The 16,185-nt window shown below is 43.2% G+C and overlaps 1 protein-coding gene across 11 annotated transcripts in view; it reads right to left on the bottom strand.

The window, feature by feature from the left end:
* Positions 1 to 3,050: 3,050 nt before the first annotated feature.
* The window catches only part of TFDP2 (transcription factor Dp-2), an 84,852-nt gene continuing 71,717 nt past the window's right edge, over positions 3,051 to 16,185 (bottom strand). For 8 of the 11 annotated variants that reach the window (XM_017862529.1, XM_017862538.1, XM_017862548.1 and 5 more), the window contains 4 exons: positions 14,444 to 14,595; positions 9,954 to 10,120; positions 4,435 to 4,540; positions 4,015 to 4,223 (listed from right to left, as the gene is read on the bottom strand). In XM_017862529.1, coding sequence (XP_017718018.1) covers positions 4,040 to 4,223; positions 4,435 to 4,540; positions 9,954 to 10,120; positions 14,444 to 14,595 — 609 coding nt within the window. In that variant the 3' untranslated portion in view covers positions 4,015 to 4,039. Of the gene's footprint in view, positions 4,224 to 4,434; positions 4,541 to 9,953; positions 10,121 to 14,443; positions 14,596 to 16,185 lie in introns of all 11 variants that reach the window. The other 3 variants (XM_017862524.1, XM_017862556.1, XM_017862536.1) reach the window with 2 other exon arrangements.

Raw genomic sequence — 16,185 nt, 5'->3', positions numbered from 1 at the left:
AAAAAAAAAAAAAAAAAAAAAAAAAAAAAAAAGGCTAAATAGGCTTTCCCCCCAGTGCCCCCCTCTCAGTGTGGTTATGGCAGGAATCGCTGAGGTAGTTCTCATCCTCTGCTAATCCACACTCCCTCCAACACACACACTGTGCTAGAGGGAGCCTAAGTCACATCTATACTTGGAGCAACTCTGCTGTCTCTATGACCCAGATAGCCATGAAGAGTTGTGGTTTAGCAGTTACAGATGTCTTGCAGGGCTAAACTGAGCCACTCCTCTGTGAAATATTTCCATTTGAGGCCGAGCGCGGTGGCTCACGCCTGTAATCTCAGCACTCTGGGAGGCTGAAGTGGGCGGATCACAAGGTCAGGCGATCGAGGCCATCCTGGTTAAGACGGTGAAATCCCGTCTCTACTAAAAATACAAAAAAATTTAGCCAAGCGTGGTGGAGGGCACCCTTAGTCCCAGCTACTCGGGAGGCTGAGGCAGGAGAATGGCGTGAACCCGGGAGGCGGAGCTTGCAATGAGCCGAGATCACCACTGCACTCCAGCCTGGGCGACAGAGCAAGACTCTGTCTCAAAAAAAAAAAAAAAAAGAGTAAAAAAAAAGAAAAGAAATATTTCCATTTGAATTATCTGATAGGAGCTACCTTGTTTTCAAGGACTGACCCTGGCATTATTTTTCAAATATGGCAGAGTACTGTTACAACTGTAAAATTTGCTAATGGAAGGAGTTATCCTCTTTATCCTGCTAAAATGGCAGAAACCACATAGCTTTTTCTTCCCATCACTTCTTTAAAGAAATAAATTGAAGGACGCCAAACATGTGGCCATCGTCTGTAGTTTCTCGGGCAGTGGGTGTCGCTGAGGGGTGGAGGACCGCCATGTTGGCCCCCGCTTTCCAGCCTTCCTCCAAGGCCCACCTTGATCACAAGGCACAAGGTATACAAACACAACTGCTCTCACCACAGGAAACGAGCACGTGGAGGAGACAGACTGACAACGGGGAAGAGGAAGGCAGCGTGGTAGGCACCTGGGGCCCATAAGAGCTGCTGTGTGCTTAGGCGGCACCGCCCTTCCCAGTGAGGGCCAGACAACAGGTCCTAGTGCCACTGTGCATGTGCTAAATAGAGGCAGCACTTCCTCAGTGAGTGATGCCACACGCTTGAAAGGGGGACAGCCACACTTACCCTCAAGGGGAAAAGGCCTCTTGAACTCCCCACAATCAGTGTGTGCCAGCACCCCTGGGAGGAGTGATCTGTGTATGGCAAGTAACCCTGCGTGCCACTATAACAAAGCAGCCTGGGCATTGTAACAACTTCTCTCCCCGCAGCGCACCGCCCCCTCCCCACAACGGTTTTTTTTTTTTTTTTTTTTTTTGAGACAGGGTCTTGCTCTGTCACCCAGGCTGGAGTGCAGTGGTGTGATCTTGGCTCTCTACAACCTCCGCCTCCTGGGCTCAAGCAATCCTCCCATCTCAACCTCTTGAGTAGCTGGGACAACAGGCATGCCCCACCACACAAGGCCAATTTTTGTATTTTTGTAGAGGCAGGGTTTTGTCATGTTGCCCAGGCTGGTCTTGAACTCCTGAGCTCAAGCAATGTGCCGGCCTCGGCCTCCCAAAGTGCTATGATGACAGGCGAGAGACGCTGCACCTAGCCCCCAGTTTCCTAACACTGCTTCACTTTAATTTCGTGTGAAATTGTGACTCAGTGCTGAGCTTTAGACCCAGATAAATGTTGAGGGGGAATACAGAAGAGAATTGGCCTTTCTAAACAGCTCAACCCAGTTTCTAAAGGCAAGATTTTACTCCAGTGACATATACTGGTGACTATGATGTCACTCTGTGAGCCAGCCTCAACAGTAACCCAAACACAACGCTGAGGAAGAGACTGTTTCCCACCAACAGCACACACCTATGGCTGGGGTGGCCAATGGTGGGGCACCAATAAGGATAAGAGTCTTTGGCGGCTTTCTTTTTTTAAGCCCATATTTTATCAATGTAAAGCATAAGAGTAGCAGAGATGGAGAGTAGAGAAGAAGACAGGTTCCCAAGAACTCTGGCAAGAATGTTGCTATTTGGTGAAGGAATGGTTATCATTAGTGCACCTGTCTTAAATTCTGAAATGCATCTTGGGACCTGCAGTTCAATATTTTGAAGACTACAAAGGTAGCTGTGGCCACTGGCCTCTCCAGGTCCCTGCTGGGTCCCAGAGATGAGAAAGGGTGAAGTTAGTAAAAGAGGAGGCTGCCCCTTAAAGGACAGTTGGTTTGGAGGGAAATCCCGATCCGTGCAGTTGAAATGTCCCCTGCAGGTCCCTGGGGACCTGCTGTCACCTCCCCGGTGTTCCTGACTGGTCTGAGAGGTATGCTCCAGAACCCATGATAAGACCAAGTTCTCTAGAAACTGCCTCTATCTCTGAGTCTGTACTACGGCTTATTTCTGACAGAATGAGACTTTTGTATCAAAGGAGCTCCAGCTAAAGTCGAGTGTTTTTCTTTCTCAGTTTTTATGGCCTTATTAAACATGTTTAGCTAGCCAAAACTTTCTCCTCCTCACCATGCTGTCAACATGGTGGTGGGGCTAGAAAGAGGCACCACAGGAAGAAGCCTGCACTTCCCCCAAGGGATTTAAAAAAGAACCAATTTGGGCCATGCTTGGTGCATCTAGCATCATCTTGGGATAAATCCACATGATTCAGGTCAAAGTTTTGGAGTTAATTTTCCCATTATTATTTGCTCCTTTCCAAGGCCTTAATGTGAAATTCAGGGTCTGGCCATGGTGGTAGATGTCCCTACACTCTTTCATTCAGAGAAGAAGCAGTTGTGAATACACCACTGCAGTATTTCTAATGACATCTTGAGCCATAAACAACATAACTGCACTACCATATATCCAGGCAGTAGGAGTGTTCAATGTTTTCCAGTGTTTCTGTGAAACACTAAATATTGGATTAGTTTGAAATGCAACTGACCCCAGAAGTAAGCTTAATAAGGTCATTCTGACTAATGAAAATGTGAAAAAAGGTGACATGTAGAAGGAAACATTGCTGGTTATATTCTTGAAATAGACTTTTCTTTAAGACAAAAGTAATGACATTTGGTTCATCTTCACAAATTGCACACTGGGTGAGATCATACAATTGCTGCAGGGAACTGTAGGCAAGCAATTTGGTCATAGGAATTTGTCTTGTTTTCAATGAAAAAGCTATATGAAATGCATAGCTTTGATTAACCTAAAGATACAGTTTCCCTCTTTGTAAAACTCCAGATTTAGGATGCTGGCAAAAGGCAGTTCTGGCAAAGTATTTAATGCACATGGAAATGCTATTCTATTTTGGCTTCCAGAAGTAGCCCTAGTAAATTCTATGCATCAATGCATTGGCTAATAATAATTTCAGTTTTACTATAAATTATCTAAATGTCACTTAAGTACTTAAGAAGTAGCGCTTGCTCCTTTCTAGAAGCTGTCTAAGGCAGCAGATGCATAAAGCACCTTAACTAGACCTCCAACTAGTTCAGCAGTTCAATCTGTGCCCCTCGGCCACAGGACTGCCCTCAGTATCCCTCACTACACAGCTCCCCTCTCCTGGGGACTTTTCATGTTCATTTCCGCCTTGTCAAAGGCAGTCCAGGCAGGGAAGAGAAACGTCAGAAACATGATCGTCAAGGACTGCTCTGTGTAGCAATCTCAATTATAAGAATAATTACATGGGTGTGAGGAACACAAAAATCCCACCTCACAGAAAATAAATGAGCACACTCACACTGCCAATTCTTCAGGGATTATCCCCACTATCTCCTCAGAAAGCATCCTTTGTTTGTTATATCATCTACTGCTCTGTTGGCCAGACTTTCATTCACACTATGTTAACTTTCATCTCAATCATCTCAGCCTTCATGTGATTTGCTTATTGTGTTTCTCTAGTTTTCACTGAACACACAGTGCAAACAAAGGCAAAGACTGAAGCAATCATTTCAAAAACAAGAGCTCACACTACAAACACACATGAGCATCACATATTGAAACGTAGGCTTTCTCTTGTCTTTATTCTGGGGAGGAGGAATCCTCCTCATCATCTTCCTCATCTTCATCATTGAACGAACAGGGGGTCTCGCCTCGGGACTCGGAGCAGTGAGAGGCTGCACTGCTGGACTGGTGACTGTTTGGGGCCAGGAACTGCCCAGTTGCTAAGGCCACTTCTGCATCCAAGCATAACCCTTGGTTTACACTAGCAAACAATTAAAAACACACAGGCTCATTAATGTGGTATAAACAGTTTTGTAAAACATAGGAATAAAAACATAGGAAGGAGGTTCATTGGTGAGATCTGCCACAAACCTGCTCAGCAGGACCTGTGCTGGCAGTAACATGACCCCGGCTCACCCCTACACAGACAGGGCTCTGGGGTTTGCCTTTCTAACCCTGAAAAAAATACGTACCTTGACTGGGGTAAGGTGGCACCAGTGGTCAGGTCTAAATTTGAAACTGATTGGGTAGAGTTCAGAAGTAGTCCCTGATTTAACCAAGAAGGTCCTGTGGAGATATCTAAAAGAAAAAATGAGAACAAAAAATGTCGGTCCTGCAAGTTCTGTGGCTGCTGTTGTTACAGTCTGAAGAAAGCACAGAAAAGCAAGAGCTAAGCTTATTCTTCATGACAGCTAGACAATTCTCTTGCTGTAAGAAGAACCCAGATTTCTTCATCTTCTTGGAAGAAAAAGAAACTCTAGAACACAAGAGCAGGAAAAAAAAATACGGGAAGGCAGCTTATGGAGAGAAGGTATTCAAATGAAAACACTCACAGGCGCTTTCTTACTCTTTTTTCTTAGATAAGCCCTCCAGAGCACAGCCCATGGGATACAGCCCAGTGTACCATCCTCAATGCCTGGGCTGCCCTCACCACAAAAGACCTGGACTGTGGTGTTGACAGCGAAAGCCAGAAGTGGGAAAAGAGAAAATCAAATCACAAATACATGAGGTAAGAAGGCCACTCTGCTTAGAGGGCAGACAGATCTGTTTTGGCCAAAACCCCTGCTGCAATGTCTTTTCAGGTGCCTGCTGCTGGTGAACTCAATGCTGCTACTCATCAAATACCTATTCTTTTTCCTGACAAGATTTTTCCTGGTATCCTTTGCTTTCTAATTCAAACTATTATTTTAAAACTCACATGCAGTCATGTTTTAATGAGGTGGAGGCAGACATTACTGTTTTTTGGGAGCATTTTGGGAGGCCAAGGTGGGCGGATCACCTGAGGTTGGAAGTTCAAGACCAGCCTGTCCAACGTGGAGAACCCATCTCCACTAAAAATACAGAATGAGCTGGGCGTTGTGGCGCATGTCTGTAATCCCAGCTACTCGGGAGGCTGAGGCAGGAGATTCGCTTGAACCCAGGAGGCGGAGGTTGCAGTGAGCTGAGATCGCACCATTGCACTCCAGCCTGGGCAACCAGAGTGAAACTCCATCTCAAACAAAAAAAAAAAAAAAAAAAAAATTTTTTTTTAATATCTCCTTGCCATCTTCTTTTCTATACATATACCACATTTCTCCTATGACAACACTGATCAATTCTTATTGTAATTTCACTGGTTTAATACTTCTAATCTTCCCATCTACAGTGTTAGCTCAAAGAAGGCAGTAACTGGAACATGTAAGATCTAAATGTGGCCAGGTGCGGTGGCTCATGCCTGTAATCCCAGCACTTTGGGAGGCCAAGGTGGGCAGAATGCTTGAGCTCAGGAGTTCAAGACCAACCTGGCAAACATAGCAAAGCCCCATCTCTATTAAAAATACAAAAATTAGCCAGGCATGGTGATACACGCCTGTAATCCCAGCTACTAGAGGGGCTGGGGCAGGAGAATCACTTGAACCCAGGAGGTGGAGGTTGCAGTAAGCCTAGATCGTGCCACTGCACTCCAGCCTGGGTAACAGAGCAAGACTCTGTCTCAAAAGAAAAACAAAAAAAAAACCCCAAAAAAGTTACTGAATCAATGAGTATAGTTTCTGTCAGCTGCCACTTTACAAAATAAGTGGTAGATACATTAAAAGTAATTCCTAAAAAGAAATTCTATAAGCCCAAACACATACTCAGAAAATGTAATCTGCCAAAATGAGCTATGATTTAATTTAATCAAAATCTTTTTGCAATTACTGTACAAAAAAAATGAAACTATAGGATTTAGATTGGAAACTCTGGTATCCAAACAAGAAGCCATTCCCATGTAGGAAAAAAGTAAACTAAATGACTATGCTAATTTTAAAACCGTCTTATGAACCTTTTTCTTTGAGACAGCTGTGGAAAAAAAAAGACTTCAAGTCTAAGAAGAATAGCAGACTTTAAATACATTAAATAACAACAAGTCTGTACAAGAAAATAACATTAATGCCAGAATCCTGTGCTGAATATTAATTAGTATATAGAACTATAGAAACCTTCTGTCAGAACACAGCTATTTACTTGTTTGTGAGCATAACACATTGCATTCTCTTTTTACAATGGATTGGAAAAGCCTACATTTCTTTCCTATTATCACAGGATCCACACAATGGTTCTCACACTCCCACCCAGGCCATTCTGCCCCTTTACACACGAGAGGCACGTGTTTCTTCCTTTGAACTAACCAGAAAGTCTGTATCCCAGTCTGCAAATGAGGTCACGAAGAGATCAAAACCACAGAGCCTGCCTAATCGCCCTGAGCCTTTTCACTGGGAGTAAGCTAAAATAAAGTTCTGGTGATTTATTGAGTAAGCCCTTTATTCAGATTCTGCTGGCCTTCCAATGACACAGCAGGACCCAGGCTGGAGAGCATGGGGAGAGAGCTGGGTGGAGAGACAGAACAGGTGGGCCGAGGGGCAAGGAGAAGCGGGGGGGCCCTTGCAGGGGATGAATGGTGCCAACCGAAGAACTAAAACAGAAACCAGATCTCAGCCAAGAAACTCTTCTGTTGTGAGCAAGGGGCCAAATCATAGAGTAAAACAAAATTAAAGCTACCTTTCTGCTTACATGGGATTTAATGTATCTTAGAACTAGCATTAAAATGCCTTTAAAAAGCGATGTGAAATTCTAGATGGTTATGCTTACAAATGAAAGAAACAAAAGAAAGCGAAGGCAAAATCACTGCTTACACAGTCAATTTTTTTTTTTTTTTTTAAAGACAGAGTCTCACTCTGTTGCCCAGGCTGGAATGCAGTGGTGCGATCTCTGTTCACCACAACCTCCGCCTCCCAGGTTCAAGTGATTTTCCTGCCCCAGCCTCTCAAAGAGCTGGAATTACAGGCATGTGTCACTATGCCTGGCTAATTTTTGCATTTTTAGTAGAGACAGGGTTTCGCCATGTTGGCCAGTCTGGTCTCGCACTCCTGACCTCAAGTGATATGCCTGCCTCGGCCTCCCAAAGAGCTGGGATTACAGGCGTGAGCCACCGCACCTAACCTATATAGTCAAATTATATCTGCAAAATGTGTAGTATTTTCAGGAATGAGGAAAATCAGGAAGATTTCTAAATTAGTAAAAAAAATCTTAATTATAAGACATGTAAAACATAGTGCTTCTGTTTTCAAGTATACTCAGTATAATTTTACAACTCAATAAAAAGACAAGTAACTTTATTTAAAAATGGGTAAAGGATGCACTGTGGGAGGCCGAGGTGGGTGGATCACCTGAGGTCAGGAGTTTGAGACCAGCCTGGCCAATACGATGAAATCGCATCTCTACTAAAAATACAAAAATTAGCCGGGCGTGGTGGCGGGCACCTGTAATTCCAGCTACTTGGGAGGCTGAGACAGGAGAATCGCCTGAACCCAGGAGGCGGAGGTTGCAGTAAGCCGAGACTGTGCCATTGCACTCCAGCCTAGGTAACAGAGCAAGACTCTGTCTCAAAAAAAAAAAAAACCAAAATGGGCAAAGGATGTGAACAGACATATTTCTGAGGAAGATATACAAATAGTCAATAAACACATGAAAAGACGCTCAACATCAGAAGTCATTAGGGAAATGCAAATCAAAATTACAGTGGGAGCCAAGGCAGGTGGATCGCTTGAGCTCAGAAGTTTGAGACCAGCCTGGACAACATGGCAAAGCCCCATCTCTACCAAACATACCAAAAAAAAAAAAAAAAAAAGATTTAACCAGGCATGGTGGCACACATCTGTGGTCCCAGCTACTCAGGAGGCTGAGGTGGGTGGATTGTTTGAGTCTTGGAGTTCCAGGCTGCAGTGAGCGGAGATTGCGCCACGGCACTCCAGCCTGGAGAGCAAGACTCTCTCCCCTCCACCACTGCCCTGCCCTGCCCCCCACAAAAATCACAGTGATACCACTTCACTTCTGTGAGGATGGCTATAATTCAAAAGATGTATAATGACAAGTGTAGAAAAGGATGTGGAGGCCAGGCACGGTGGCTCACATGTATAATCCCAACACTTTGGGAGGCTGAGTCAGGTGAATTCAGGCCAGGAATTCCAGATTAGCCTGCCCAACATGGTGAAACCCTGTCTCTATTAAAAATACAAAATGAGCTAGGCATGGTGACACACGCCTATAATCCCAGGTACTCAGGAGGCTGAGGCAGGAGAATCACCTGAACCTGGGAGGTGGAGGTTGCAGTGAGCCAAACTGCGCCACTGCACTCCAGCTTGGGCAACAGAGTGAGACTCCATCTCTAAACAAGTAAATAAGGATGTGGAGAAATTGGAACCCTCATCCATTGCTGGTTGGACTGTAAATGGTGGTACAGGAGCTTTGGAAAACAGTTTGGTATTTCCTTAAAATGTTAAACACAGAGTTACCATATGACCCAGCAATTTCACTCTTAGGTGTATGTTTTTAGAGCTAAAAACATACGTTTACACATAAACTTTTATAAAAACGTTAACAGCAGCATCATTCAAAATAGCCAAAAAGTGGAAACAGTCCAAATGTCTACCAACTGATGAATGGATAAACAAAACCTGGTCCATCCATACAATGGAATAGTATTTGGCAATAAAGAGGAATGAAGTACTGATGGTGCTACAACATGAATGAACCTTGAAACATTACACTATGTGAAAGAAGCCATCCACAAAATACCCCATGCTGTAGGGTTCCGTTCACACAAAGCATCTGTCTAGAATAGGCAAATTCATAGTGACACAAAGTAGATTAGTGGTTGCCAGGGGCTGAGGGAGAATGGGGGAATAGAGAAAGACTGTTAATGGTTTGGGTTTCTTTTGGGTTTTAAATTAAAATATTCTGGAATTAGATAGTGGTGATGATTAGCAACCTTGTGGGTATACCAAAACACCACTGAACTGACATTTTTAAATGGTGTATTTTATGGCATGCGAATTCAATCTCAATTTAGAAAAGCTACAATGATATAATTTCAGACCCACCTGATTGGGAAAATAGAACACTTCTACTCTGCTGGGGAAAGTGTAATTTGGTAAAATCAAATTGAAAATTTTTGGTATCATCTAGTAAAGCTGAAAATGTACCCAACTCTGACCTAACAAGTTCAATCTGTACGTTTGCATGTGGTCACTAGGATACATGTATAGGAATGTTCAAAGCAGCACTGTATTTGAACATCAAGGAATCGGAAACAAACTAAAGGTTTATTTTCAGTAAAATAAACAGAAAAGCTGTGATGTATTCATATAATGAAATTTTACACAGGAGTAAGAATGTATGAATTACATCTACATTATATACTATTACATCTAAATTGGCTCACTCAGCACTACATTTGACTCTTCAGAGAGATCTAGTAATTCCCAGTACCTAGTTTAAATAGATTGTTTCATAACATTATATACTATTACATAATCTAATTTTTGAAAAAATGGTCCTAAAGTGTTAAAGGTTTCAGTCTGTTGACACAAGCACAGATGTTCTAAAATTTTGCAATTTTCTATAAGAAAGGTTTTAACAAGTTTGGATTCAACATTTAATCAGGGACAACACATGAAAGCATCAGTTAACATACCTGTGATATAACCTTCTAAAGCCTTTGGCACCAGGGATTTCGCAAGTTTCAGATCCTCCAGAGAGCATTTGCCTGACTCCAGGCCAAATGACATTCCCATCCGCTTTAGTACTTCTATGTCATCATGGATCTCAAAGGTGTTGTCAAAATTGAAAAGATACTCAAACCTGCATCAGGAAACAAAGTAAAGGGTTTTTGATGGTGCTGGAGAGGTCTGAATAGTTTTGTATTCTGTACTTTAAGTAACAGAATGGGGGCCTAAATCCAGCTATAGTGCTAGAAATGGCTACCATTTAGAGAGCCACGAGTCATTCTGCTCTGTCAGGGGAATGACATCTCAAATAAAACACTTTCCCAATTAAAACAACATTCCTCTGACAGATGATAGAAATCCACAAACTTTAGCCCTAACGCTGTTGCAAACAGAGGACAGAAATTTTGTTCTAAATCCAGTACTTTTCAAAGTTGCCTATAGCTTTGCCACAAAAGAAAAGCCTTTCTACTTTAATATTACAATATCCCTATTCTGAGTTGACCTGTTAGCTTTGAGGAAAAAAACATTTTGAATGCTTACTTCATTTTCATGAGTCAACTGTTAGCTACAGCCTCCTTTAGATAAGCAATAAATAGAAGACGTTCAATAAATGAAAACAACCCCAAATCCTGTCCTGAGACGCTAAGGAGTAAAATGTTTTAAGAAAAAGTGTCACATGTAATACAAGCACATTTCCAAATATGCTTGAAAGGCACCCAAACTGGATGCCCAGCTTCCCAGCAGCCCAACACACTTCAATCAAGAGGCAAAAGAAGGAAGACACAGTCCTTCCGACTCCTAGGCTAGGTCTGGAACACCTTCGTCATGGGCTGCAGGGACAGGGTTCGGGGACAATGGTAGGTTTCACCTGGTCATGAAATTCTATTAAAATCATATGAGGATAAAACTTTATACCCTATTTAAGATAATTTGAACAATAGATTATCTTAGGAGCAAAAATTATAATTTGAAGCAAAATCCCAATTTAAGTAATCTATATGAATTTGATTAAAGTACAATAACAACTTTTTAAAAAAATCTGATGTGGGTACCTGCCACAGGGATGATTTCAGGCATCTGTTAAAAGCAGATCGCTTTGTAAATGTAATCCTCATTGTGGAAAGCCTCCCGGCTAATTATGGGGAAAGGTTGCATCACCAAAGTAACTGAAAGATAGGGTTTTTGGACCTATGTTGGATAACAAGCTTGTACAAGCTACTCAGAGCCTCCTTCCCTCCACTCAAAGGAAGGCCAAGGAAAGGGCATGAGTCAGGGACCACCCAAGAGATGGAAGCCTCACCAGATTCCAGCCTGGGGGAACAGTGTCCATAATTCCCCTAGGCCAATGATTCCCAGATTTTCCTGTCATTCTTTTTAGACTTAAGAGACTAACCTAAGAAGATAGTTTTATAATTCTCCATACAAAACAAGAGACTAACTAGAGAGAGTAACTGGAATGCTAAGTTTTGTGTTTTTTATCTGAAAAGATGCTAACCATTTTCTAGAATTCTCGGTTTTCTTTTTTTCTTTTTTTTTATTTTTGAGACGGAGTCTTGCTCTGTCGCCCAGGCTAGAGTACAGTGGCACGATTTCGGCTCAGTGCAACCTTTGCCTCCTGGGTTCAAGCGATTCTGCTACCTCAGACTCCTGAGTAGCTGGGATTACAGGCGTGTGCCGCCACGCCTGGCTAATTCTTGTATTTTTAGTAGAAATGGGGTTTCACCATGTTGATCAGGCTGGTCTCGAACTCCTGACCTTGTGATCCACCCACCTTGGCCTCCCAAAGTGCTGGGATTACAGGCGTGAGCCACCACGCCCAGCCTGAATTCTCAGTTTTCTGAGACTGTTAATGGTCCTCTTTGACATATATTTATAAAGAACTTGCAAGTGTGTGGAAAATAATTCAGATATCTACCACTTACTGACCACTGGGCTGGGTTCTATATTAATTTATCCGTAACTTTTGAAACTGGCAAGGTAAATTCTGTAATTCTTATTTTTGTGGAGAAAGGAACACAATCTCAGAGAGGTTAAGAAACTTAAGAAGAGGCTGGGCGTGGTGGTTCATGCCTGTAATCCCAGCACTTTGGGAGACTGAGGCGGGCAGATCACGAGGTCAGGATATCGAGACCATCCTGGCTAACACGGTGAAACCCCGTCTCTACTAAAAATAGAAAAAATTAGCCAGGCATGGTGGCGAGGCCCTGTAGTCCCGGCTACTCGGGAGGCTGAGGCAGGAGAATGGCGTGAACCCAGAGGTTGGAGCCTGTAATGAGCCGAGATTGCACCACTGCACTCCAGTCCAGCCTGGGAGACAGAACAAGACTCCATCTCAAAAAAAAAAAAAAAAAAAAAAAAAAAAAAAGAAAGTAAAAAACTTAAGAAGATTAAAAAATGGATCAGCTTTAGATGGCCAAGGAGGTGTGCACCTGCAGTCCCAGCTACAAGGAAGGTTGAGGCAGGGGGACCGCTTGAGCCCAGGAGTTTGAGGCTGCAGTGAGCTATGATCATGCCTGTACACAGCCACTGCACTCCAGCCTGGGCAATAGTGAGAACAGTGAGAATTCACTCTTTTTTTTTTTTTTTTTCTCTTTGAGACAGAGTTTTGCTCTTGTTGCCCAGGCTGGAGTGTAGTGGCGCAATCTTGGCTCACTGCAACCTCTGCCTCCTGGGTTCAAGCGATTCTCCCACTGCAGCCTCCCGAATAGCTGGGATTACAGGGGTGAGCCACCACGCTAATTTTTGTACTTTTAGTAGAGACAGGGTTTCACCATGTTGGCCAGGCTGGTCTCGAACTCTTGACCTCAGGTGATCCACCCGCCTTGGCCTCCCAAAGTGCTGGGATTACAGGCATGAGCTGCCGCACCCAGCCAAGAATCCACTCTTAAAAAAATATATTGGTCTGGTTTACTTCATAAGCTACACAGTCTCTACTATTTCCTTTTGTGTCTATAGTCTCAATTATCAAATAGTTTTGAAATTCCTGCTGCTTTTCTTTCTTTTTCTTTTTTTCTTTTTGAGACAGAGTCTTGCTCTGTCATCCAGGCTGGAGTGTAGTGGCACAGTCTTGGCTCACTGCAACCCCTGCCTCCCAGGTTCAAGCGTTTCTCCTGCCTTGGCCTCCCTAGTAGCTGGGACTACAGGCGTGCGCCACCAAGCCTGGGTAATTTTTCTATTTTTAGTAGAGACAGGGTTTCACTATGTTGGCCAGGCTGGTGTCGAACTCCTGACCTCAGGTGATCCACCGGCCTCGGTCTCCCAGAGTGCTGGGATTACAGGCGTGAACCACCGCGCCCCGCCGACCCTTCTTTTGTGTGTGTGCCTTCTTACTGAAGTGGCCCGGAATCGCTGGACACAACAGAGACCGGCAGGGGGCGCAAGAGCACCAGGAAGAAGAGTGGGAAAACAAGTGGCAGTGAAGCCCAAAGGCAATGTCACGGCTCTAGGAGACCGGAGGTTCTGGTCTCCCTGGGACAGTTCTGGGGTATGCCTGTGGTACCGATGCAATTATTAGAGTCTTCTGTTGCATTAATAAATCCCAATTTGAACAATAAATTATAGGCTGACCTTTTGTAACAGCAGCTAACATTTAAAAAATGCTTACCTCAAGTCATCATAGACATTAACTTATTTAATCCTCAAAACAAGGCTGGGAAGTGATAGGGGCCCCAGTATCATTCCTATTTGTTCTTGAGAAAACAGAGCTTTGCAGCAGCGAAGTGGGGGAGCCACAACTGGTACATGCATCTGTCTCACTCTGCACCCTACATATACTCTTAACTCTTTTATGGTACTGGTCAACAGCCTGAAGACCACTGAGAGAAACTTTTTCATGAATGATAAAATACATCACAAATTAATTCTATATTTTAAAAAGTGCTACTTCTTATTTGCCATGATGAATATTATCATTGATCTTAGTTAAAATGTAAAAATACAATTTAAAGAAAGCAAAGAATGTGCCAGCATTTTCATGTCTGAATTTCATACATTCATTAATAAACAGAAGCATGCATAACTATGATACAGCAAAACAAAGAAATAATTGGTTTAATGCCACATGTTGACCTACAATATTCCCATAATAAACTGTGACAGTGAATCACCAATGAATCTACCTTGTCCCAGACCCACAGTCCTGGGCTAACTTATCACAGTTATTTGCTCAGACTTACCACATACATGCAGCATGTCATAGGTTGGGCCCAGACACCGCCATACACATATAATACAGACAGCACAGTGCCTGGCACAAGACACGGGACCGTAGAGGGTGAGGGTTGGAGCACACACTAGTGCAAGATTGCACCCAAGGTTCAGGACGTGTTTCATATGCCCCAAGGAAGCCAGCCTTGGAGGGGTGCAGATAATAAACTGCATCCTTCTTGAGTTTGCAAATGATATGAAAATGTTAACAGAAGGCCAGTCCTGCACCCATCCCTAGTTCTCCACTCACTTGTCACTGGAGATGCTGCAATCTATGACTGTTTTTCTGCTTGTATTGATGATTATGAATGGCAGCTGAATGGTAGAGTTCAGAGCCGGCGGGCCCTGGTTTTGCTGCTCATTTTGTCGATTTCTCTGTACCAGGTTTTTGAAAGCGATTTGCTGTAATGATCAATAAAAAGAATGTGGTCAAATGTGCATAAGTGAGTTGGAATTTAAAAGAATTAAGATATAGTTTAAAAGTAGAGAGTTTTAGAGAGTTTAAAGAGAAAGCCCACCTGCACTAATGAATTAATTTAAAAAATTAAACATTTCAGAAAGAATGATCTAACTCAATAAATACATTTTTCCATCATCCATAGAAACAGAACCTCACAATCTGGTAGAGAACCAGTAGGCACCTGGAACTCTTCAGCAAGCGACACAGCAAGGGTGATACCATTTATCTAACACAGACTCCTGAGAGTTTGGGGTCAAATATGCCCTTTAGGATGTCTAGCCCAGGGATATGCAAACATTTTAAAGCCACAAAATCCTTTCTCCAAATAAAATATCACTGGAGGTCAGGCACGGTGGCTCACGCCTGTAATTCCAACACTTTGGGAGGCCAAAGCAGGTGGATTGCTTGAGTCCAGGAGTTTAAGGCCAACCTGGGCAACATGGCAAAACCCTATCTCTACAAAAACTACAAACACTAGCTGGGCATGGTGGTATGTGCCTATAGTCCCAGCTACTCAGGAGGCTGAGGTGGGAGGATTGTTTGAACCCAGGAGGCAGAATTTGCTGTGAGCAGAGATCATAGCACTGCATTCCAGCCTGGCTGACAGAATGGGACCCTGTCTCAAAAAAACAAAGCAAAACAAAAAAACTCATGTAAAACAGACGGAAGTGGCACTGTTCAGGCTGGCTGCAGTGAGGCCAGGTCCTAAACTCTGCCACCTCTGCCCTCAAGCACAGCCACATGGTTTCTAAGGCACCTCCCTAGAACTTCTCAGCATCCTCTGGGCACAGTCTGGAATCCAGCCCCAGCCTTCCCCAACCTGACATTTCTAGATGAGGTAACTGAGGCTCAGCGCTAATTATAAGATACATCAAGGCCTAAATCTTTTTACTGGATCTTGCTGCTACTTTTAGTTATAACCATTACTCAAAAGCCAAAGAAAGTGATCTCCCTTTTAGATGGAAGCTGCAGTGAGCCGAGATCGCACCATTGTACTCCAGCCTGGGCAACAAGAGCAAAACTCTGTCTCAGAAAAACCAACCAACAAACAAACACAAAAACAAATAAGTTATCATTATAACTTTTTAAAATAAGGCACATGTATGACAGAATTTCATAGCTAGACTGTATGCAGTTCAAGTTTTTCATCTGGTCAAGAAACAGATAACATTTTCAAAGTTCCTCAAGTCAGAGCCATTCATTCCCCTTCATTAGCTTGTTATATCTTGTCACCCTGTAGTGATAAATGTATTTTTTACATTTTAGCAATCTTGTGATCAGTATTGTTTATTTCAGGTTCTGGGCCTTAACTAAAGTTTCAGTAAGATTACTATTATTGGCCAGGCATGGTAGCTCACACCTGTAATCTCAGCACTCTGGGAGGCCAAAGTGGGAAGTTCTCTTGAGCCTAGGAGTTCGAGGATGCAGTAAGCTATGACTGTGCCACTACACTCCAGCCTGGGCAACAGAGGCCCTTTCTCAAGAAGAAAAGAAAAGAAAGAAAAAAAGGAAAGAAGGGAAGGGGAAGGGGA

The sequence above is a fragment of the Rhinopithecus bieti genome, unplaced genomic scaffold (genome assembly GCF_001698545.2).
Source record: "Rhinopithecus bieti isolate Rb0 unplaced genomic scaffold, ASM169854v2 scaffold_2654, whole genome shotgun sequence".
NCBI classification, from domain to species: domain Eukaryota; kingdom Metazoa; phylum Chordata; class Mammalia; order Primates; family Cercopithecidae; genus Rhinopithecus; species Rhinopithecus bieti.
The sequence above is the reverse complement of the archived record's forward strand: the minus strand, read 5'-3'. Positions and strand labels throughout refer to the sequence as shown.